Source organism: Cebus imitator, unplaced genomic scaffold, assembly GCF_001604975.1.
Source record: "Cebus imitator isolate Cc_AM_T3 unplaced genomic scaffold, Cebus_imitator-1.0 Scaffold447, whole genome shotgun sequence".
NCBI lineage: Eukaryota > Metazoa > Chordata > Mammalia > Primates > Cebidae > Cebus > Cebus imitator.
The window spans coordinates 1608897-1632888 of NW_016107762.1; the positions used below are offsets into that span (position 1 = coordinate 1608897).

General features: G+C 36.8%; 1 protein-coding gene across 3 annotated transcripts; it reads left to right on the plus strand.

The window, feature by feature from the left end:
* Window positions 1-203: 203 nt before the first annotated feature.
* Window positions 204-19538, plus strand: ADH7 (alcohol dehydrogenase 7 (class IV), mu or sigma polypeptide). Of its 3 annotated transcripts, none has more exons than XM_017511378.2 (9): window positions 204-491; window positions 6745-6846; window positions 7759-7897; window positions 8211-8298; window positions 8397-8613; window positions 10743-11003; window positions 12721-12856; window positions 16197-16335; window positions 18647-19538. In XM_017511378.2, exons 1-9 carry the CDS (start codon window positions 474-476, stop codon window positions 18669-18671), a joined length of 1125 nt encoding a protein of 374 aa, XP_017366867.1. In that variant the 5' UTR covers window positions 204-473; the 3' UTR covers window positions 18672-19538. The 3 variants fall into 3 exon arrangements, with proteins under 3 accessions (XP_017366867.1, XP_017366868.1, XP_017366869.1); XM_017511379.2 differs by having other exon boundaries at window positions 18727-19538; XM_017511380.2 differs by lacking the exon at window positions 18647-19538 and adding an exon at window positions 18241-18640.
* Window positions 19539-23992: the final 4454 nt, after the last annotated feature.

The following is a 23992-nucleotide window of genomic DNA, read 5'->3' on the forward strand; positions in this document are numbered from 1 at the left end:
ACCACATCAAGTCTTTGTGGAATGAAGTAGAGTACAAAGAAATAGAGGTGTATACACTCATCTTTAAAATAGCCATGCCTAGGTAAAGCAGCTTGCATTTAAACACACAATAGATTTTTCATGATTGTGTTGAACAGAAGTAACCTAACCTGTTTTTATAACCTTCAAAATAAGGTGGATAGGAATGCTTTCAGCCCTTTTCAATAGCTTTAATTATCCTGTTTTTTGTTAGATCCCTCCTCTTGGTTTGATCATAGTAGTTGCTGTATTTATTTTTGTAAGTTGGTCTGCAAAGGGTAGGGCTTGCAGACCACTGGAAAGTTTGATGCCTATGAGTCATATTGCTAAAGGCGGAGCTTTTGAGCCAGATTATTTATGTGAAGGCACAAGATGCTGTTATATACAACAGAGTGAACTGAGCCTCAGTCAGAAAAAGTCTGTTTGCAGAAATACAGATACAAGAGAAAGACAGGATGGGCACTGCTGGAAAAGTAAGTGGAACATTTCTGTCCTCTCCTCATCATGACCTAATGATATGAGGCTAATTCTTAGAACTTTGAATCCATTCAAGTAATTAAACACTTGAAGATATTTCTTGAGGAATGAAATTCCTCGTTACCAGGCATACACTGAGGGAAACACTGGGTACAGTGTTTTAGAGAATGCCGGGGGAAGCAGGAGTAAATAGGAAATAACGTATCCAATGTCAGTAAGACATTGGAGGAAAATAGAGAAATGTGATTTATATTGGCATTATTAATAATTTGATTTCAGGATAGCTGGGCATTTGCTCCAGGAAGCAAAATGTTTCCACAAGGACACTTCAATTGTCTCAGTAGCATGCGCTGCACTCACTGCAGTAGTTAAATGGGAGACCAGGGTCTCATGCCCAGATGTTGGAAGAAAAGTTTGTGCCATTAAGAATGTAAAATGCGGCTGGATGCGGTGGCTCGCACCTGTAATCCAGAACTTTGGGAGGCCAAGGCGGGCACATCATGAGGTCAAGAGATTGAGACCACCCTGGTCAACATGGTGAAACCCCGTCTCTACTAAAAATACAAAAATTTTAGCTGGATGTGGTGATGCATGCTTGTAGTCCCAACTACTCAGGAGGCTGAGACAAGAGAATTACTGGGAGACAGAGGTTGCAGTGAGACAAGATCGTACCATTGCACTCCAACATGGTGACTGGGTGAGACTCCATCTCAAAAAAAAAAAAAAAAAAAAACAGGAAAATGCTAATTCTGGAAAGCAAAATGGACAAAAAAAGTGTCATGATTTTTAGGTTTCTTATGAATATAGTTTTTAATCAAAATATATATTTTGAAACTCGTTAAAATCAAGACTACATTGTTGGTGAAGTGCGTTTATTGTTTTAGAAACAACAGAGTCAGTAAGTTGGTATTAACTTTAGAAATAGTTTTGCTTTTTCTTTTTTAATTTGAAAGTAGGTCAGCATAGTCCTTTCTTTAAATGGGTACATAATTGCTTAAACGATTAAGTGCTTTTTTGATTTGTTTTGTTTTAACTTGAACAATTTTGCATTTAGTCTGCTTAAGATTTTAAAAAAAATAAAGATGACATGTGAAGCCTGGGTAATGTGACAAATCAGGAGACTATATGATGTTAGAATTTGAAATAAATTTTTCTAGAATTGAATAGACTTGGAATAAAAGCATCCTAATATGGGTCAGAAACCCAGCAAAAGTAAATTACTTGGGGAGTTAGTTTTGCATTACAGAAGCTAGCAACTGTATCCATGGCAATAATGAACTTTAGAACTGGAAAGAATCTTAAAAATTTGCAACTTTAACCACCCAACAGATGCTTCAGGTCTGGTTACACCATTTCTAGAAAGTCGATATTCATCCACTGTAAGAACATTTCTAATGATGGAGAAAGTAGCCTCAAGGCAGCACTTTCCAATTATAATTAATAATACAGTGTATAATATATAAAGAGTATAAAAGCCATGTGATTTTGATATATGACCATGCAATAGTGTGGTTTGCATAAGGATTATATAATTTCCCAAGTTGCTGCAGTGTTCTAGTGTAGCTCATGAAAGGAGTTTCCCTTTACATGAAGATGGATTTTGTCTCTTTATAATAAATGTTTTCTTTTTCATTAAAAAAGTAAAAGATAATTATATTCATTTCCTAGGGCTGCCATAACAAAGTGTCACAGACTGGGTGGCTTAAACAGAAGAAATTTGTTTTCTGGTACATCTGAAGGCTAGTGTTCTGAGATAAAGATGCCATTAGGGTTTCTTCTGAGGCCTGTGTCCTTGACTTGTGGATGACCCTCTTCTCCCTGTTTTCACATGATCTTCCCCTTTTGTTTGTATCCTGATCTCCCCTTCTAATAAAGTTACCAGCCATATTGGATTAAGTCCTACCCTGATGACCTCATTATAAATTAATTACCTCTTGAAAGACTCCATCTCCAAATACAGTCACCCTCTGAGGTACTGAGGGTTAGGACTTCAACATACGAATTTGGAGGGAGACACAATTCATCCCATACCAATGATTATTCCAGAAAATTTGGAAGGTCAGAAAATACAAGGGCAAAAAAAATAGACCATAATATCAGACACCCAAACTACCATTTTTTGTGTGTGTTTCCTTCTATTTTTCCATCCTTAGTTTATGTAGCTGTACTCATACAATATACAAATATTTTATTTCATTTTTTCAATTTATTACAATTTTAAACATTTTTAAATGTCTAACATTTCTACACTTAATCACAATGTGTTTCATCATTCCTTTATTATTGTTTACATATTTGCCTTTATAAATAGTGCTGTGGTGACATCTTTTATATAAAGAGATTTTTCTAAAGTTAGCATTTCCTCGAGATAGACTTTAAAAATGGAATTACAGAGTAAATGTGTCACAACATCCTTTGGTACATTGAAGTACCCTGAAAATTACTTTCTAAAGGGTTGACATAGGTGAGATAGGCCATTTTATCACTTCTCTGACAATACTGCATATTCTCATTAAGTAAACACTCATTATCAGAGCATGGTGCCTTGTGCCTGTAGTCCCAGCTACTGGGAAGGCTGAGATAGGAAGATCTCTTGAGCCCAGGAGCTAGAGTACAATCTAGGCAACAGAGTGAGATACTGTCTTGAAAAAAGCAATTTTAAAAAATTCATTATAGACTTGATAGGCAAAGAATTGTATCTCATTTTTATTTTTATTTTATTTATTTTTTTTTTAATTTTTATTTTATTTATTTTTTTTTTTTTTGAGACGGAGTTTCGCTCTTGTTACCCAGGCTGGAGTGCAATGGAGCGATCTCGGCTCACCGCAACCTCCACCTCTTGGGTTCAGGCAATTCTCCTGCCTCAGCCTCCTGAGTAACTGGGATTACAGGCACGCACCACCATGCCCAGCTAATTTTTTGTATTTTTAGTAGAGACAGGGTTTCACCATGTTGACCAGGATGGTCTCGATCTCTTGACCTCGTGATCCACCCGCCTCGGCCTCCCAAAGTGCTGGGATTACAGGCTTGAGCCACCGCGCCCGGCCTCATTTTTATTTTTTAAAAAGATCTTTTTATGAGTGAGAACAAACATGTCACAATCTATTCATTAATATGTTGCAGTTTTTCCATAGGTCCTTTGCATGTCATGTATCTCCCAGGATGTTAGTGTGGTATGTGGAAGTGGGAAGAAGTGTTAGGAGTGAAGTTCTTAACACTTCTGTAAATTTGAGTAACCATTGTATTTATCAAATGTGGTAACTTTTATTGCTTTTGCTTTAATATTTTCCTTCAGGAATGCTTACTGTCAATGTGGAAAATTTACTGTTTCTCAACACGCAAAATTTTAATTCTTAGAAGCTGTTTCCATTATGTCTTTTTTAAACTTTTAAGTTCAGGGGTACATGTGCAGGTTTGCTACATAGGTAAATTGTGTGTCATGGGGTTTGGTGTACAAATTATTTTGTCATCCAGATAATAAGCATGGTACCTAATAGGTGGCTTTTCAATCCTTACCCTCACTCCACCCTCCACCCTCAAATGGGCCCTGGTGTCCATTGTTCCTTTCTTTGTGTCCATAGGTACTCAATATTTAGCTTCCACTTATAAGTGAGAACATGTAGTATTTATTTTTCTGTTTCTGCATTAGTTTGCTTTGGATAATGGCCTCCAGCCCCATCCATGACCCTGCAAAGGACATGATCTCATTCTTTTTTATGGCTGCATAGTATTCCATGGCATATATGTAGCACATTTTCTTTATCCAGTCTGGCATTGATGGGCACTTAGGTTGATTCCATGTCTTTGCTATTGTGAATAGTGCTTCAGTGAACTTACTCATGCATGTGTCTTTATGGTAGGAAGATTTATATTCCTTTGGGTATATACCAAATAATAGGACTGCTGGGTCAAATGTTAATTCTGTTTTAAGTTCTTTGAGAAATGGCCAGACTGCTTTCCACAATGGCTGAACTAATTAACCTTCCCACCAGCAGTGTATAAGTATTCCCTTTTCACCCCGACCTCATCAGTTTATTTTTTGACTTTTTTTTTTTTTTTTTAAGATTCTATAGCTTTTACTTTGGAGTAGCCATGAGATATCAATACAAACTTACTGGTTTACAACAAAATGGTTGGATGCAAACAGTGGTTTTTATCTCAACACCATTAGAAAGGTCTTCTAAACTAGAAGTTACATTTTTTTAAGTAAAAACCACATGCTCTGATTTTTTACAAACTTTACCAAAACACATCTTATTCTTTCACTATTCTTAGTATTCTTAATTCCTAGTAAAAAACCTAGGATCACTTAATTTATCTGACTGGTATGAGATAGTATCTCATTGTGGTTTTGGTTTGCATTTCGCTGACGATTAGTGATGTTGAGCATTTTTTCATATGCTTGTTGGCCATATGTATGCTTTGTTTTGAAAAATATCTGTTCGTATCCTTTGCCCACTTTTTCTATGGGGTTGTTTTTTGCTTGTTAACTTGTTTAAGTTACTTATAGATGCTGGATAGTAGACCTTCGTTAGATGCATAGTTTTCAAATATTTTCTCCCATTCTGTAGGTCGTCTGTGTACTTTGTTGATAGTTTCTTTTGCTGTGCAGAAACTCTTTAGTTATATTAGGTCTCATTTGTCAATTTTTGTTTTTGTTGCAATTGCTTTTGGTGTCTTTATCATGAAGTCTTTACCTGGTCCTGTGTTCAGAATGGTATTCCCTAGGTTATCTTCCAGGGTTTTTATAGTTTTGGATTTTAGATTGAAGTCACATCTTAAGTTAATTTTTATATATGATATAAGGAAGGGGTCTAGCTTCAGTCTTCTGCATATGGCTAGCTAGTTATCCCAGCACTGTTTATTTAATAGGATATCCTTTCCCCATTGTTTGTCCTTTGTTATTTTTTCTATCACTCTTAAGCATAAAAGTGACTCCTCCATGCTTAGTATTATTGATATTTACGTCTTCACTGATTGATAAAATAGTTTGACTTTAAAAATAAATCTTAACGATGGATCCACCTTGAATTTGTTTGGGAATGTGGTGTGAGATTTCTAACTTCAACAAAGAGCCATATTACACTGTAACCCATAACACTTTCCTTAGTAAGGCAGAGAGTGAATATTAAATTGAGCTGCTGATAGCTTTCAGCCACCCATTTACCAGTGTATCATTTTTCACTGGTAAATGGGTGGCTGAAAGCCATCATTTGATAAACGGCCAAATGGTAAATGGCTTTTTTGTAAAAATTAGTCTTTTTTACAAAAGAGCTATTTAAAAATCTATACAAGCTCTCTAGGACTGTTGTATTTGTTGACAAGATGAGGGTAACTTATTTGGCATCTGAACAAATTAATTAAAATATTTTATGGTAGTCCTAGACAGATTTGGAGGTAGGAAAGTGGAAACAGTTTCTTTCTGTGTCTCTGTCTCTGTCTGTCTCTGTCTCTGTCCCTCTCTTTCTCTGTGAGAATTCAATAATCTTAGCAAAGCCATTTAATTTAATAACAATAGCAAAACCAGTTGAACAACTGGATATCAGCCACTGGTATCAATCACCACACCAAGTTTCCACTACTATAAGATCACAAGCTTTAACTTGCCTGTCTGTCAAGCCCAGGTGCAAAAAACTGGACTAGGTGCAAAAGGGATGCAGGGATGCAGACACAAATTCAGTCATCCAGGAATTCACAGTCATAATCTATATGCTTCATGATCTTCATGATTTCCTTCATCCTTACCATGCTGATAGTCTAATTTCTTCACTATTGCTACATGATTTTATACAGCTATTAAACACTGGTTTAAATTCTTAAAGACAAGTCAGCAGCAGTTTCTGTTTTATAAATTTGTCACCTTTGAATAAGTGATAAACAGAGGACAATTTTGTTAATCTATTACATTTGAAGTTATAAGAAAATAACCTAGTTTATTGGAATATTACTTGAACAGCAAACAAACATCAATAGGTTGGGAAAAGTACCTTAGATCTATTCCAGCTCTGCAATCTCATCTGCTAGGTGACCATGGATCCATCATTTAGTCGTTCTGGGATGCATTTCTCATACCTTAAACAAAGGCACACACAAGATGATTTCTAAGGCTTACAATTCTAGTGTCTGATGAAAATCATTCTGAAAAACTTAGAATATTGTATATGCCCTTCTGTTCATATTTATACTATTCAGGAAGTCTGTATATAAAGACATAATTCGGACCCATTATAACGCTTACCAATTTCTTAGGTTATTAAATGCAAGGCAGCTGTGCTTTGGGATCAGAAGAAACCCTTCTCCATTGAGGAAATAGAAGTTGCCCCACCAAAGACTAAAGAAGTTCGCATTAAGGTAAGCATGAGCCCTGGAGAACTTACACCAAAAATGTTATCAAACTTACATTGAATATAGCACTGGTTGGGTTGGATTCTTAAATAAGGAGATGCTTCCCAAGTTTGAAGTATTAATTCCCTTACTGGCTCTTGTATATTGTTAAGGATCTGGTCATACTGGATGTAAAATTAATGAGCTCATTATCCTTTTAAAAAACAACAGTGCTAACATGCTTTATTAAACTTTTGATTTGTTGAATTCTTATCCAATTCTTATCTAATATAGTGTCTAATTTAAAAATGGTTAATAATCATAGCTAAAGACTTCTTTTAAAATCTTCTGGGAGTCAGGTTGTTTTGAGATTACTTTTCACAAAGAATGAGGAACTGACCTGTGCCTGGAGAAATGACAACTTCCTTGAGTATTTTTCTCCCCTTATTTGGACAGAGTTTAACCTTGGCTTTGGACACCAGTTGTTGAGTAGGCATTGCTGCCAATCTTTCTTTGACTCTCTTACTGTTACCTGAGCACTACAGGAGCAGTAAGATTTTGCTCCTCACTTACCTTCTTGAATGCTAGTTCCTCTATTCTTTGTTAAGAGAGTCTAAGAAGGGCCTAGCTATAAAAACCTACTTTGGGGCCATCACATGGTAACATCTGCATTCTGGTTCCCTCACAAGAGCACTAATTTACTATAGAAAGGCACCAAGATTCAACCTAGGGTTTGAGGGAGCAGTACCATAAGTTCTTTCAGAGAGGGATCTTGCCTTATGGTTGATTTTTGGCTCAGAATCTTCTAAGAGTGAACATTGTTATATTAGGCAATGATATTGAATAAACAATTATAATTTCTTCAAGAAGTTAAATATTCTCCCAATAGTGAAATGATCAGTTTGTTGATTGGTGCAATGTTTTTGTCTTTGAACACAGATTTTGGCCACAGGAATCTGTCGCACAGATGACCATGTGATAAAAGGAGCAATGGCGTCTAAGTTTCCAGTGATTCTGGGACATGAGGCAACTGGCATTGTAGAGAGCATTGGAGAAGGAGTGACTACAGTGAAACCAGGTATATGCAATTGTCAAGCCACAAGTTTGAAATAATTAGGCTTTGATTAGCCTATCAAAGAAAATAGCACACACTAGGAATTATTAGAGGGATCTTTAGCACAATTTGGGGAAATAAGAATACAATAATGAATTTTACAGAGTAATGTTTAATTTGGCAAAATCACAACCTTTAGAAGGCAAACCTTATACTGTTTATAAACCTCAGACTACCTTTTTAAAAGTCTTACTTGTAGTATGGGCTTAATTCGTATTTATTTCATATTTTAACATTAATGAACAGAATCTTATATCATGATGCTTTTTTCCTGTAGGTGACAAAGTCATCCCTCTCTTTCTGCCACAGTGTAGAGAATGCAATGCTTGCCGCAACCCAGATGGCAACCTTTGCATCAGGAGCGAGTAGGTTTCAGTCACTTTTACTTTGATGTTATTTAAATTGTTCCTGTGCTAATATTTGAATTGAATTAATTAATACATGTATTTAATGTCTCAAATAGCATTACTGGTCGTGGAGTGCTGGCTGATGGCACCACCAGATTTACATGTAAGGGCAAACCAGTTTATCACTTCATGAACACCAGTACATTTACTGAGTACACAGTGGTAGATGAATCTTCAGTTGCTAAGATTGATGACACAGCTCCACCTGAGAAAGTCTGTTTAATTGGCTGTGGGTTTTCCACTGGATATGGGGCTGCTGTTAAAACTGGCAAGGTAAGAAACAGGGTAGGCTACTTTCTTTCTTTCTTCTTTCCTTTTCTTAAATAATTTCCTTGGAGTCTTGAAGAGTTTTGGGAAAAAAGAAAGTTTTAAAAATATATTGCATATGCAGACTGCCAAGCAACTCAATGCCAAATCAAGGAAGAAAAATAAAAAATTCAGATAAGAAATGTTGTTTCTTAAAAAGTGGAAATAAAACTTCTAGATTTAATTTTTGTTTCTTCCACATCTCCTTTAGGTTCAAATTTCTAAATTTATATTTGCATTTAAATTTATTTACAAATGACTCAGAGTTATGATTTTTTAAAATTTCTTCTATTTAAAAATGGAATTCATGTGCAGACGTGTAGGTTTGTTACACAGGTATATGTGTGTGATAGTGGTTTGCTGCACCTATTGACCTATCCTCTAAGTTCCCTCCCATCACCCCACTACACCCCAACAGGCCCTCGTGTGTGTTGTTCCCCTCTCTGTGTCCATGTGTTCTCATTGTTCAACTCCCATTTATAAGTGAGAGCATGTGGTGTTTAGTTTTCTGTTCCTGTGTTAGTTTGCTGAGGATGATGGCTTCCAGCTTCATTAATGTCCCTGCAAAGGACATGATCTCATTCCTTTTTATAGCTGCATAGTATTCCATGATGTATGTGTACTACATTTTCTTCATCTAGTATATCATTGATGGGCATTTGGTTAGGTTCCTTATCTTTGCTATTGTAAATAGTGCTGCAATAAATATACATGTGTATGTGTCTTTACAGTAGAATGATTTATGTTCCTTTGAGTATATACCCAATAATGGGATTTCTGAGTCAAATGGTATTTCTGGTTCTAGACCCTTGAGAAATTGCCATACTGACTCTATGACAATTGTACTAATTTACATTCCCACCAATAGTGTAAAAGTGCTCCTATTTCTCCACATCCTCTCCAGCATCTGTTGTTTCCTGGCTTTTTAATAATTGCCATTCTGACTGGTGTGAGATGGTATCTCATGGTGGTTTTGATTTGCATTTCTCTAACGATCAGTGATGTTGAGCTTTTTCATATTTTTATTGGCCATGTAAATGTCTTCTTTTGAGAAGTGTCTGTTCATATCCTTTGCCCACTTTTGGATAGAGTTATTCATTTTTCTTGTAAATTTGTTTAAGTTCCTTGTAAATTCTGGGTATTAGACCTTTGTCAGATGGGTAGATTGAAAAAATTTTATCCCATTCTGTAGGTTGCCTGCTCACTCTGATGATAGTTTCTTTTGCTCTGCAGATGCTCTGTAGTTTAGTTAGATCACATTTGTCAATTCTGGCTTTTGTTGCGATTGCTTTTGGCATTTTTGTCATAAAGTCTTTGCCCATGCCTATGTCCTGAATGATATTGTCTAGGTTTTCTTCTAGGGTTTTTATGGTTTTGATTTTTACATTTAAGTGTTTAATCCATCTTGAATTAATTTTTGTATAAGGTGTAAGGAAGGGGTCCAGTTTCAGTTTTCTGCATACAGTTAGCCAGTTTTCCCAGCACCATTTATTAAATAGAGAATCCTTTCCCCATTGCTTGTTTTTGTCAGGTTTGTTGAAGATCAAATGGTTGTAGATGTGTGGTGTTATTTCTGAGGTCTCTGTTCTGTTCCATTGGTCTATGTATCTGTTTTGGTACCATTAGCATGCTGTTGTGGTTATTATAGCTTTGTAGTATAGTTTGAAGTCAGGTAGCGTGATTACTCTAGATTTGTTCTTTTTGCTTAGGATTGTCTTTGCTATGCAGGCTCTTTTTTGCTTCCATTTGAAAGTTTTGGTTCCATATGAAATTTAAAGTAGTTTTTTCTAGTTCTGTGAAGAAAGTCAATGGTATCTTGATGGGATAGCATTGAATCTATAAATTACTTTGGGCAGTATGGCCATTTTCATGATATTGATTCTTCTTATACATGAGCCAGGAATGTTTTTATTTCCTTGAACAGTGCTTTGTAGTTCTCCTTGAAGAGGTCTTTCACATCCCCTGTAAATTGTATTTTTAGGTATTTTATTCTCTTTGTAGCAATTGTGAATGGGAGTTCACTCATGATTTGTGTTTTTAACTGGAGGCCCTTTTCAGGTTTTACTTTTTGAGCCTAACACCTAACATGTTCACAGGTCAAACCTGGTTCCACTTGTGTCGTCTTTGGCCTGGGAGGAGTTGGCCTGTCAGTCATCATGGGCTGTAAGTCAGCTGGTGCATCTAGGATCATTGGGATTGACCTCAACAAAGACAAATTTGAGAAGGCCATGGCTGTGGGAGCCACTGAGTGTATCAGCCCCAAGGACTCTACCAAGCCCATCAGTGAGGTGCTATCAGAAATGACAGGCAACAATGTGGGGTACACCTTTGAAGTTATTGGGCGTCTTGACACCATGGTAAGAGCCAAAACTTAAGAAGCCACAAAATACCCAAGTTATTAAATATATACAAAGTAAATTTAATTTTCTATAGCTTTATTAATATTCAATGATGGAAATAGCTTTGTGATTGTCGGTTTTACTCAGCCAAAACTAATAATCTCATAGCAATTTTGCCTAAAAAGTCAAACACTTAAGAGCAGGTTCACCTGACTAAAGTAAAATACCATATCATACCACTCTCAGCTGACTAGAGGGTAAGGTAGTCAACCCTTCTAGATAATTGTTTTAAGTATGATCTTTCTTGTATATATAGATTTCTTGGCAAAAGTGATACTATCTCTTGAATGTTAGCAAAGTAAGCATAAGAAGGTGACTGAGTAGAAGTGAGGAAGAGACACAAGGGAAAAAGGGGTTATTTCAAATCTTCCCCAAATCTGTAATCCATCCAGCTTCTCACTCTTTACACTTGAGCTTTGTTTTCCCTCATCTGAATTTCCTTAGAATATGCTCCTTCAACTTTCTTTTTTCTTCTTCTTCTTTTTTGATATGAAGTTTCACTTTTGTTACCCAGGCTGGAGTGCAATGGTGATCTCAGCTCACTGCAACCTCTGCCTCCCGGGTTCAAGTGATTCTCGTGCCTCAGCTTCCCAAGTAGCTGGGATTGCAGGAACCCACCACTACATGGTGGCTCATGCCTGTAATCCCAGCACTTTAATGGGCCAAAGCAGGATCACCTGAGGTCAGGAGTTCAAGACCAGCCTGGCCAACGTCTTGAAACCCCGTCTCTACTAAAAAAAATACAGAACCTTCAACTTGCTAACCATGCCTCCTGTATGGCAGTCTGCAGCACCAGACTTTCAGTTAGATCTGTAAAACGGATCCAGGGTTCCTGGAACTGGAAAGCTCCATCCTGGTGTAGTGTAAGGAGATTTGGAAAAATGGAATAAAGCCATTTTTTGCTCAAGATTGAGTAGCAAATTAAATTCACCTTAATGCTTTTGGTAATTTAGGAATAAATGTCCTTAATTTATCATTGTAGTCATACTCCTTTCTTAGTGAATCAATTAGATTTATTTCCTATCAACAAATAGCATTCTAGGTCATAAGTATGAAGCCATCCATGGTATTGGATATATTATTAGAACCTAGTGACTTCCAGGTGCTACTTGATGAAGACTGATCTCTAAAAATGATGCTATCATCTGTTGCTACAATCTAGCATGTATTAAATTATCAATTAATAACTGTATGGGCCAATGACTAGAAAATGTGAGTCAGTCTTAGAAATGCTCCCAAGAAAAAGGACTCATTTGTCCCACATTTTAGTATTTTATTTACTTTTCAGACTAAACGTAAAAAGAAAACTATGCTAAATTATTTGGTATAGTTAATTCAAGTTAGTTTAGTTCAAATGACTTTCTAAGACTTATCTGGAATGGTGTTATTAGTATGAAAATATCACAAGAATTTCCCCTGTGTTTCAGTCCATGGTACACCGAAATTGACACAAACACTGACCACATTGATTGCTGTTTGCTGCCTTAAAGGGAAAATGTGTATGGAAATTTAATTAAGTGCTAATGTTGCACTGAAAATTTTTTAAAGCAAGTAAAAAACAGAAGGTAGCCTAATTTAATTTCATGACTTTGCCGAAGTGCATAGGTCATTTCGGAGCTAACGTTACACTGTAAGAGACATAGGAAGCAAACAATCTCCTCCATTTTAAACTCAGATTGACGCCCTGGCATCCTGCCATATGAATTATGGAACCAGCGTGGTAGTAGGAGCTCCTCCATCAGCCAAGATGCTCACCTATGACCCGATGCTGCTCTTCACTGGACGTACATGGAAAGGATGTGTCTTTGGAGGTGAGGAAAGCAAAGCCCCTGAATTGCGTGTGACGGCTTTCACTCTGTTGCTTGGCAAGTGGGAGAAGCCTATTTCCTCAGGCCTTTCTTTCAAGAATAAGTATGAAGTGATCTAAAATGGAACTGTGACCATAATAACAGAAAAGAAAATTCTCCACTACTCACCTTGATGTAGAACTAATATTCATGGACACATTTTTAATATTAGCCTCTGCAATGCAATTTCCCCAAAGGCCTGAATGAGAGACACCAGTAGTGTTTCTATAGGGATGATTTATGTGACAGGAAGTTCTGATTTAATCCATTATTATTAATATATATAAGAATGTGTATTAAATAGAATTTATTCTATAAATATTGGCACCCAAAAAATCCTGGACCCAAGCCAAAAGCAACAACAACAAAAAAGGGATTGTCACATTTTATGGGAACAGTTCAGATTCACACTGTAAAGACTTAGATTATCACTCAACAATTAATATTGTTTTAGTAAAGATGGAGCCAGGGTCACTCTGCTCAAGGCAGGTGACACAGTGAGTCCTTTTATTCCCTCCTCCACAAAGTCTCATTTTCTAGTGCTTTCATATAGTGTTGTACTGGGTGCTTTGAAAGCACTTCCAATATTAGAGTTTGCCTTATACAATATAAGAGAATAATAACTGTTCAAGTACTTGTTAAGAGTACAAAAAGGAGAAAATGATTGTTCTTGACTTAGGTATACAATGTAGCAAAAGATACAAAAACAAATATAGAAGAAACAATATACAAATAAGTGTAGGTCTAGATATTATAAAACAAATTATAAGAGGAGATTTTTTTAGCATTTACTCTATGTTAAAAAATTTACACTAATGTGTTAGTTTATTTTATTTCTCAGTAACTCTCTGAAGAAGCTACTTAATGAATAATAAAATTGAGACTTGGAACTATTAAGTTTTTGCCCCTGTAGGTCTAAATGAGAACTGAGATTTAAAACTGGTCCATGGGAGAACAAACTTTGTCCGCTTTCTACAACATTACTTGGGGCATTAAAAAGCAAGAGGCTGATTGTTATAGATGAGGTTTCTAGAGAAGGTTTCTTGTGGAAAATAAAACTTGAATTGAGGAATAAAACAATAAGAGATATAAATGGAACCTGTTTGCTTTGACTATTTTTGTGTGAAGTGGGAAGATGATAGATTATTCAGGAATATTAGAAGTAAAAATCAATTATTCAGCAAATATTTGTTGAGTGTATACTGAGAACAGGTACCATTGTGTTTACGGTGTACCATTCCAGGAGCTAGGAATGGAGAAGAGACAAAACATACCAAGTCCCTAATCTCAGGAGGTGCAAGAATCCTCTCATTTTGGTCTAGAAAGATTGACAATAAATAAATGAATGCAGAGTACACCATATAGTTACAAGTGCAAAGGATATCAATAGAGGATGAGCAGTAGGCAGTCCCAGAGGACCAGGGTGGAGGTGGAAGCGAATGCTATTTTATAAAGTTCAGGGAAGGCCTCCTTGATAAGGTAACATTTGAGCAAAAACATCAATGAAAAAAGATATTCAAAATTCTTGGGAAAGAATATTCCAGGAAGGGGACATAGTAAACACAAAAGGGTGTTTGCAAGAACTGTAAGAACAGGGAGAAGGTCACTATTGATACAACGGAGTGAGGACAGAGGACAGTCACAGCTGGGGCCAGAGGGCCAGATCATAAGGGGACTCTGGGCCACTGAAGTTTTTAGGAGTTTATTCTGAGAGAGAAGGAAAACCACAGAGGCTTCTGAGGGAGGTGTCACCTGTTCTGAGTTCCATTTTAGCACTCTCTTTCTGGCTGCTCTATGGGGAATATTCTATACGGGGGCAAAAGGCACGAGCAGGGAGATCATGGACAAAGTTATTATAATGCAGGAAGGAAGGATGCTGGCTTAGAGTGATGGGGCTGGTGAGAAGCAGTCAGATCTTGAATATATTTTGAAGGTAGAGCCAACAGAATTTGCTGAAATAGTTATTGTATGACAAAAAGTATAGAATCCAAGATTTGGGGGCCTAGGCAACAGGAATAATGTCATTGTAATCATTTATTGAGAAGGAAGACTATGGAAGGAATAGATTGGGGGCTAGGGTGGAAGCTGTAGAAACTAGGAGTGGTTTGGGGCAGATTACACTTGTACACCTGTGAGATATCCGAATAAAGATATCTGCAAAATATAAGCAATTGGATATAAGTCTGTAGTACAGGTAGAGGTTTAGGTTGGATATAGAAACCTAAGTGTTTTAAGCAGAGCATATTGAAAGCCACGAGACTCGAGGAGATCACTCTAGAAGTAAATGCAAATAAAGAAAAGAAATGGACCAAGGACCAAGCCCCAGGAATCCTCAGAGAGGTCTGGGAGATGCTGAGAACCCAGCAAAGATGTGTGGAAGAAGTAACTAGTGAGGAAGGTAATTAACAATGATAACAATGATGATGTAGTATCTAAAAGCTAAAGGAACAGAGCGTTTGAGAAAAGGGAGCCACCAACGGGATCAGTTCCACCTACAGTTCCTGTAAGAGCGGGAGTAAGAATTGACCCTTGTCTGGGTCAAAATGGAGCTCAAAGATGACCTTAATGAGAACTCTTATAGGACAGTGCTGGGGGCAAGAGCGTAATCAGAATGGGCTCACGGAGGATGAGAGGAAAGGAACAGGATACAGAAACGGTGAACTGGAGACAATTATTTCTATACAGTAAACAAGTTTTTCTGTAATAGGAGCAAGGTGACCAGAATGCGATGTGAGTATCAAGAGTTTTTTTAACCTTTGTTTTTTTTAATTTAATTTTTATTTTTATTTTACTTAAATTCTGGAATATATGTGCAGAACATGCAGGTTTGTTACATTGGTATACATATGCCATGGTGGTTTGCTGCACCTATAACCTGTCATCTAGGCTTTAAGCCCTGCATGCATTAGGTATTTGTCCTAATGCTCTCCCTACCCTTGCCCCCCTTCACCTGACAGGCCCCAGTGTGTGATGTTCCCCGCCCGTGTCCGTGTGTTCTCATTGTTCAACTCTCACTTATGAGTAAGAAACATGTGGTGTTTGGTTTTCTGTTCTTGTGTTAGTTTGCTGAGAATGATGGTTTCCAGCTCATCCATGTCCTTGCAAAGAACATGAACTCATTCTTTTTTATGGCTGTAAAACCTTTGTTTCTTATGATGGGACAAATACAGTTATTTGTTTGCTGCTGGGAATGATCTAATACAGGGAAGGTGATAGTGCAGGAAAGAGAAGAAATAAATATAAGGTAATAAAAGGTAAAGATTATTTAGTAATGTCTAAGGAGAAAACGTGTGCTTATTTACAGGTTTGAAAAGCAGAGATGATGTCCCCAAATTAGTAACTGAGTTCCTGGCAAAGAAATTTGACCTGGACCAGTTGATAACTCATGTTTTACCATTTAAACAAATCAATGAAGGATTTGAGCTGCTCAATTCAGGGCAAAGGTAACTGTTCCTTATGATGATCTCGTCTCTTCTCCCAGGCTACTTTTAAAATTTAGTACTTATAAATGTGCCTATTTTCTTCATATTTTATTTCTAATTATTTAACCTAGCCAGATTGATACAGGTGATTACTTCTCTTTACCCACTGTATTAGTCCATTTTATACTGCTTTAAAAAACTGCCCAAGACTGGGTAATTTATAAGAAAGCGATTCAATTGACTCACAGTTCAGCATGGCTAGGGAGGCTTCAGAAAACTTAATCATGGCAGAAGGCAAAGGGCAAGCAAGGCACCTTCTTCACAGCCTGCAGGAAGGAGAAGTGTCAAGCAAAAGGGGGAAGAGCCCATTACAAAACCATCAGATCTTGTGAGAACTCACTCAACTATCATGAGACTACCATGAGGGAAACTGCCTCATGATTCAATTACCTCTACCTGGTCTCTTCCTTGACACGTAGGGATTATAGGAATTACAATTCAAGATGAGATTTGAGGTGGGGGGGCACAAAGCCTAACCATATCACCAACTCAGCATGTCATTGTCCTATGTTAACCAATTTTTAAAAAGCTTTTGGATTTTGTTTACCTAGTTGACTTCATTGTGGCTATTTTTATTTCATCATAATGCTGCTAGTTATTGCAAGTAGGCCACAGAATTTCCTTATCTTACAGTTTTCAAAGTGCTTCCTCAAGTGTGCATTTTTCAGACCCCCATAGGCCAGGTATTCTTTTTACCATTTTTAGATGAAGACTAAGATTATGAGATGCAAATAAATAACTCATCAGCCCTGCTGGGGTAGTGCCAGGATACAAACTAATTGCAAAACTTGTGCCCTTTTGACCACATAACAAACTTCGCTGATAGAGCTTGGCAAGCTCAGGGTAAACACAGGTGTTGTGATTACTACTCTTGTTGCTTCTAAGGACTGGGCGAGGGTAGACATCAAGTATGGATTCATGCAAATTTTATCTACAACGTCTAACTCATGGAGGTCTCAAACAGCAATCAAAAAGCCTGTCTACAAGATGAAATGAATTTCACTCATTGGGTCTATAAATAATTATTGAGCTTCCACTATGTGCCAAGGATATGGATTTCATTAGTAAAAGGAACTACACATTGACATCCAAACTTTTATTATTTTTTTTTACCTGAGAGCTTTTTCAATGTTGTGTCTTGACACCACATCTGGTCTAGCCTAAAGGGTCACTGTATTATGAACCTTCCTTTTTTTTTTAAGGAAGTAAACAATGGGATTGTGTAAGAAAAACTGTCAGAACCACTCAATACTCCTTTACTTAGATAAGCAAAACTAACAGCTTAGTATGGCATGTTTGGAAAATAATTACTATATTATATGTTTTCCAAAGAAACATAAATTCTGCTTTCAAGAATTTTGCTTCACATATCATCTTAACACAGGGATATCCAAAGTAACATTTGTAAACCTAAATGCTTCAATTTCCATTTACTTCCTGCACAGCTCCATTTGAAAGTCCCACTTACGTCACCTTCACTCAAAATAATTTTTTCACCAGTAATTTTTATCTCAGCAATTGTATCATGCATTCCTCCTTTATAGATGAGAATCCATGGCATCATGTCTGACTTCTTTTTCACTCTTGCCTACCACATACAAGCTGATGCTAAGCCTTGGTGATGCAACCCTTGCTTTCTCCTTCAGCATGCCTCATCTCATCGCGCATGTTCATTGCTTTAGTTCAGTATCATCATTTCTGACCTGGACACAGTAGTGAGATAATAGGTTTTCCACCTTCGTATTAAAATACATTCCAGTTAGTCTTTCACTAAGCTTCCAAACTCAAGTTTCCCAAAAATGTCAATGTATTAGTATGGTTTTGGAAGCCTTTACTATTGAACTAAAACCTATTTTGTTTCAACAGTTAAGGATTTGGCATCCATTCTATCAGCCACTGCAGCAGGTTCTTGGGATAAAGTGAGGGAAGTAGGTCTCACCTACTTGTAGGATCTCTTGGGCATCCAGAAATCTAAGCACACTGGACTACCCTTCCTGTTCACATGTTCCTAGGCTTGTTCATGCTTTCTCTTTAGCCTAAAAACCCCTTTCCTCTTGTTGGCATTCTGAAATCATACTGATGCTTCCAGAATCAGTTCAGATACTCTCATCAGAGTTGCACAAGAAAGAAAACTAATTAGTAAGGACTTTGATCCCAAAGGATTTCCAATAACAGAATTTATCTGAAGTTTCTATGACAGAAAGGACAATTTTTTATCCTTTTTTGAAAGATATGAAAAGAAATCATTAAAACCTCTCATTTTACATTTCAGCATTAGAACTGTCCTGACGTTTTGAGATCCAACGTGGCAGGAGGTGTTGTGAGGGTGACCTGGAGTTTCTCTTTTGACAGTTCCCTCATCTGAGATCATGGATCTTTCTCAAAAATACAAGCAGAAGTAGAAGGCTTGGTGAAGACACAGAACCCTTATAAAGGATTATTAACATTTATAAACATTTAGAGTCTTGTGAGCCCCTGGGAATTAGTATAATAGCAATGTTAAAACTTTTAATTTACATTTTGTAAGACCATAATTGTATCTTTTAAAAATATATCCTTGGATTTTTACATTGAAATAGAGATTTTTAAGAGTTTCAACCAACTGCTGCAGATATGTGTCTCAAAACAGATATAGCATGTAAAGATATAGTAAATGCATCTCCTAGAGTAATACTCACTTAACACATTGAAATTATTATATTTTAGATTTGAATATAAATGTATTTTTAAATATCTGTTATGAGTTAACTTGGATTAGATTTTGAAATCAGTTCATTCCATGATACATATTACTTGATTAGATTAAGAAAGACAGAAAAGATTAAGGGCAGGGCACATTTTTCAACGATTAAGAATCATCATTATATAACTTGGTGAAACTGAAAAAGTATGTCATATAAGTACATGAGGCTATTTGCCAGCATATATTAATATTTCAAAAAAATTCCTTTTTGTAATACTGAATATAAATGTAGAGCTAGAATCACATTATAATATTTATCATAATGTTCAGTTTGATACAGTACAATTATAAGTCCCTATTTACTGTGCTAAGTAGTGACTCCATTTAATAAAAAGTGCTTTTATTTTTTAAAACTACACTGATGTATCTCTATATATCTATAGCATGTTAAAAATACTTAAAATTAAAAATTGTACAAAATATTTTGGTGATATATTTTTAAACAGTCAGTTTTACTTTGTTATTGAGTTTTTACTGGTTATAAAGAAAGTGTTGAAGCACCTGAAAACATAAAAATACTTTATAAGACACTTAAGAAGTGGGTGGTCAGAGAAATGCAAATCAAAACAACATTGAGATACCATCTCACGCCAGTTAGAATGGCGATCATTAAAAAATCTGGAGACAACAGATGCTGGAGAGGATGTGGAGAAATAGGAACAATTTTACACTGTTGGTGGGAGTGTAAATTAGTTCAATCATTGTGGAAGACAGTGTGGCGATTCCTCAAGGACCTAGAAATAGAAATTCCATTTGACCCAGCAATCCCATTACTGGGTATATATCCAAAGGATTACAAATCGTTCTACTATAAGGACACGTGCACACGAATGTTCATTGCAGCACTGTTTACAATAGCAAAGACCTGGAACCAACCCAAATGCCCATTGACGATAGACTGGATAGGGAAAATGTGGCACATATACACCATGGAATATTATGCAGCCATCAAAAACGATGAGTTTGGGTCCTTTGTAGGGACATGGGTGAACCTGGAAACCATCATTCTCAGCAAACTGACAGAAGAGCAGAAGATCAAACACCGCATGTTCTCACTCATAGGCAGGTGTTGAACAATGAGAACACATGGACACAGGGAGGGGAGCACGACACACTGGGGTCAGTTGGGGGGAAATAGGGGAGGGACGGTGGGTGGTGGGAAGCTGGGGAGAGATAGCAAGGGGAGAAATGCCAGATGTAGGTGATGGGGAGGAAGGCAGCAAATCACACTGCCACGTGTGTTCCTATGCAACAATTTTGCATGTTCTTCACATGTGCCCCAAAACATAAAATGCAATAAAAAAAATAAATGGGAAAAAATTAATAAATAAATAAAGAATTTTTGAGCAATAACTTTAAAAAAAAAAAAAAAGAAGTTGGGTGGTCATAGCTGAAATTGAGGCTTACAATTTTAGGACATAATATAGATTGGACAGTCCTACCATCGTAAATTGCAAAATGTCTAGGTATTTATGAACCACTTTTACATGATGAATATTTCCAAATGAAAAGTGGCTTGAACTCAAGGGGTAAAATTTCCTTTTTCTTTTACCAGCTTGTCAATCTAGGCTTAATACAGGTCTAAAAAAACAGTTGAAATAGCTGAAAAGTATAAATAATTATTTTGAAATATCTCCATCATCAGCTAGATTTGGCTATGGCAATTCTCAAAACACTATGAATAGTTACAGCTTTTAAGAATTATATTTTACATATACATATATATCTATGTTTATGTCTGTAGATAGATATATAGATAAATGATAGACAGATGATAGAAGATAGATAGGTAATAGCTATAGATAAGTATAGAAAATCTCTACCCAAGAATCATCTGGAGACATTTCCTTCATTCATTAGCAATGTCTGTAGCTGGCACCTCAGAATCCATTAAGAAAGGAAAAACTGCCCCCCAAAAAGCATTTTTAATAAGAAAAATAAGTAGAATAGATTAATTCCTTTGCATCTCTTGCCTCAAATTTTGGAAACATGTAAATAGGATACTGAAAGTAATATGCAAATATAAGTATATCAAAAGAAATAAATCCAGGAAGAAATAAACATATTTATGTTCTCAGATCACAGTTTTTTAAAAATGAAATCCACTTTATGCCTAGAGCTTCCTACAAATTATATTTTGACAAATATGCTGCATATGTGACAATATAGTTAATATTTATTATGATATTTTGTGGAATCATTCCTCATGTCTGAGCCTGTCATGGCCAAACAATGAGCAGAAAGACCTTCGACTATCTTTCTCAGGGTAACCTGCCCATGAATAGCATTTTGAGTCCTCAGAAAACACTGAAGAGATCAGAAAATCTGCTTATTTTGCATATTTCTTATTTCTGGTCAATGAAACCACAAAGCATTGTCAAACCGAGTTCTTGAATATAAATCAAAATATAAGTAAGCAGTAAGTAGCTAGAAGAATGCTAAAAGAAATATCCAACTTCTTCTTTAAAGAATAATCTAGACTTTTATCACTTTAACTGATATGTAGAGAATATTCATTCATTGGGCATTTTTTTTTCTTAATTTCAACCATGTATCAAGCACTGAGCTAGGTGTTTGGTATAATGTAATGAATAAAACAGTTAAGGTCTCTTCCCTTGCAGAGCATATGGTCTAGTAGTGAAGGCAGCTCCTCTCTGCTAGAAACTGAACACTCTTCAGGACACCCTGGCTGCAGAAAGGAGTGACCCACTGCAGGTCTCCTCAGGGCTGTTTTATCACTCAATAAAGGTCCTCTTTGCCTTGCTCACCTTCAGTTGCCTGCATACCTTATTCTTCCTGTTCACAGGACAAAAGCTTGGGATCCACCAAACAGGCGGGCTAAACGAGCTGTAATACAAACAGAGCAGAAACACACCACTTGCTCACCATGTTGTAGGCGACAAGAAGAGAAGAGAGAGATAGAGGGAAGAGCTGTGACCCTTTGGGGAGCCCAGACCTAGGAGCTCCCCACACCAGGGCTACAACACCCTCTTTGGAACCCTATGGTTCCTGATGTCTCCAAGCTTCTGGGCACCACTGCATTCTTGGTGTCAGCTGAGGAAGTTGCTTATGGTGTGCCTGGTCCAGCTGCAGACTTGCAGGAAGCTGGTGCTCATGCCAGCACCTGGAGCTGTCCACCCCGCTGCAGCCAGCATGCCAGGCTGTGCACAGTGGCCAGACCCCACAGTTCTTCACACATCCTTCATCACTTCATGGCTAGCTCACCCTTGGTGGGTGTGGGATCCAGACCAGTAGCATGAGCTGAGTATAGCCTGCCAGGCCAGGTGAGCAGAACAAGCTCAGCAGACCAGAGCAAAACACAAGCAAAGGCACCACTAGCCACAGAGGCTTCTGGCTGGCAAAGCAACATCCCAAGGCTCCAGTAACAGTAGGAGACATTTAATAAGTAAATAAACATATATTACTTAAATTTTTGATAAATGATAAATAAGGCAATGACGAAGGTGCTGTGTTAGAAAAATGAAGAAAAACAGGAAGGCATTTCCAGCTTTCTGTAAGGAACTTGAAGGCTCTCTGAGGAGGTAAATTTAAGCTTGCATGGAAGGATAAGCTAGAGCCAGCCCTATGAAGAGAGGAGTAAAATTCTCTCAGGTGAAGGAACAACATGGCCAAATGCTAGTAATTTGGGAAAAGCTGACCTAATTATTTTTGGGAACTATAAAAGGGCCTGTGTAGCTGGTATTTGCTGCAAAACATTAATGATATTGTTTAGGTTCATGAAGTTGAAATAAATGCTAAATCCTTGAGGACATTTTTATACATTTATCTTAATAATCAGCTTCCTTATATATACCTCCAGAAAATAATGTGATTTGATTACTACCAAGATTGATATAAAATTATTTTAATTTAGAGGAAGAAAAGGACTATACAGAAATAGCATTCCCAAGTGTACTCTCTCACCCATGACTCTAACTCCAGAGTCTGCAAAGATTTCTTCCACCAGCAATTTCCTTTTCTCATTTCTCTTTACATCTAAAATTATTTATATTTTTATGTCATGAGTAACTAAGACTTCATAAACTAGTTTGTAGTGTTCATCTTCTTCATTCCTAGGTATTTGTCAATTTTTTTATTCCTTACTCCCTCACAGAGTTGGAGTCCCTTCATTAAGGAAAATCTCAATTACCTAGGCCACCAGCTTTAGGTTCCAGCAGTTTTTTACACCACATATCTGACTTTGTCTGTTACTCTGTAGGGTACAGAAAAGTGATAGATGCTCTCCCTGAGAGTCCATTCCATTTTACATGTAAAGTGTCAAAAATAAGAGCTACATTCTAAGCTCTTTCTTAAAACAGCACCTAGTATTAATAGAACATTCTGTGTCCAGTGGACATATGCAAACATTCTTAGCTGACTCAACAATTGAACTGAGAGAATTGCATATTTCTGGCAGGGTCAAGTGTCAGGCTCATTAAATGCATCTTCATGTTAGCCAAAGAATTGAATGAAATACCAAAGCAAGTTTGGCAACAGTTCTTCCAGGTAGGCAAATTTTTTATTTTAAATTTGGATTTATTTTTCTGTTTTGTAAATGAATGAGACTCAAACTTCAGATTCAAATCAATATTTTAATTAAAAATAAAGTTTGCTAGCATTAGGACAAATACGTAATGCATACGGGGCTTAAAACCTAGATGACGGGTTGATGGGTGCAGCAAACCACCATGGCACATGTATACCTGTATAACAAGTCTACACGTTCTGCACATGTACCCGAGAACCTAAAGTAAAATTTAGAAAAAAATGTTTAACTTGCAAAGGCACATTTGAAAAAAAATAGATATGCTGTTTTAATTTTACTAGCATTTTATAAATTTCAATGCAAGTTTTGGCAAAGATCCACACAGTTAC

Bases quoted from the DNA above. Each gene is read 5' to 3' on its own strand.
- ADH7 (XM_017511378.2), top strand. The intron at 7,898-8,210 runs GTATATGCAATT...TTTTTCCTGTAG, and splicing joins AGTGACTACAGTGAAACCAG to GTGACAAAGTCATCCCTCTC. The intron at 8,299-8,396 runs GTAGGTTTCAGT...TGTCTCAAATAG, and splicing joins AACCTTTGCATCAGGAGCGA to CATTACTGGTCGTGGAGTGC.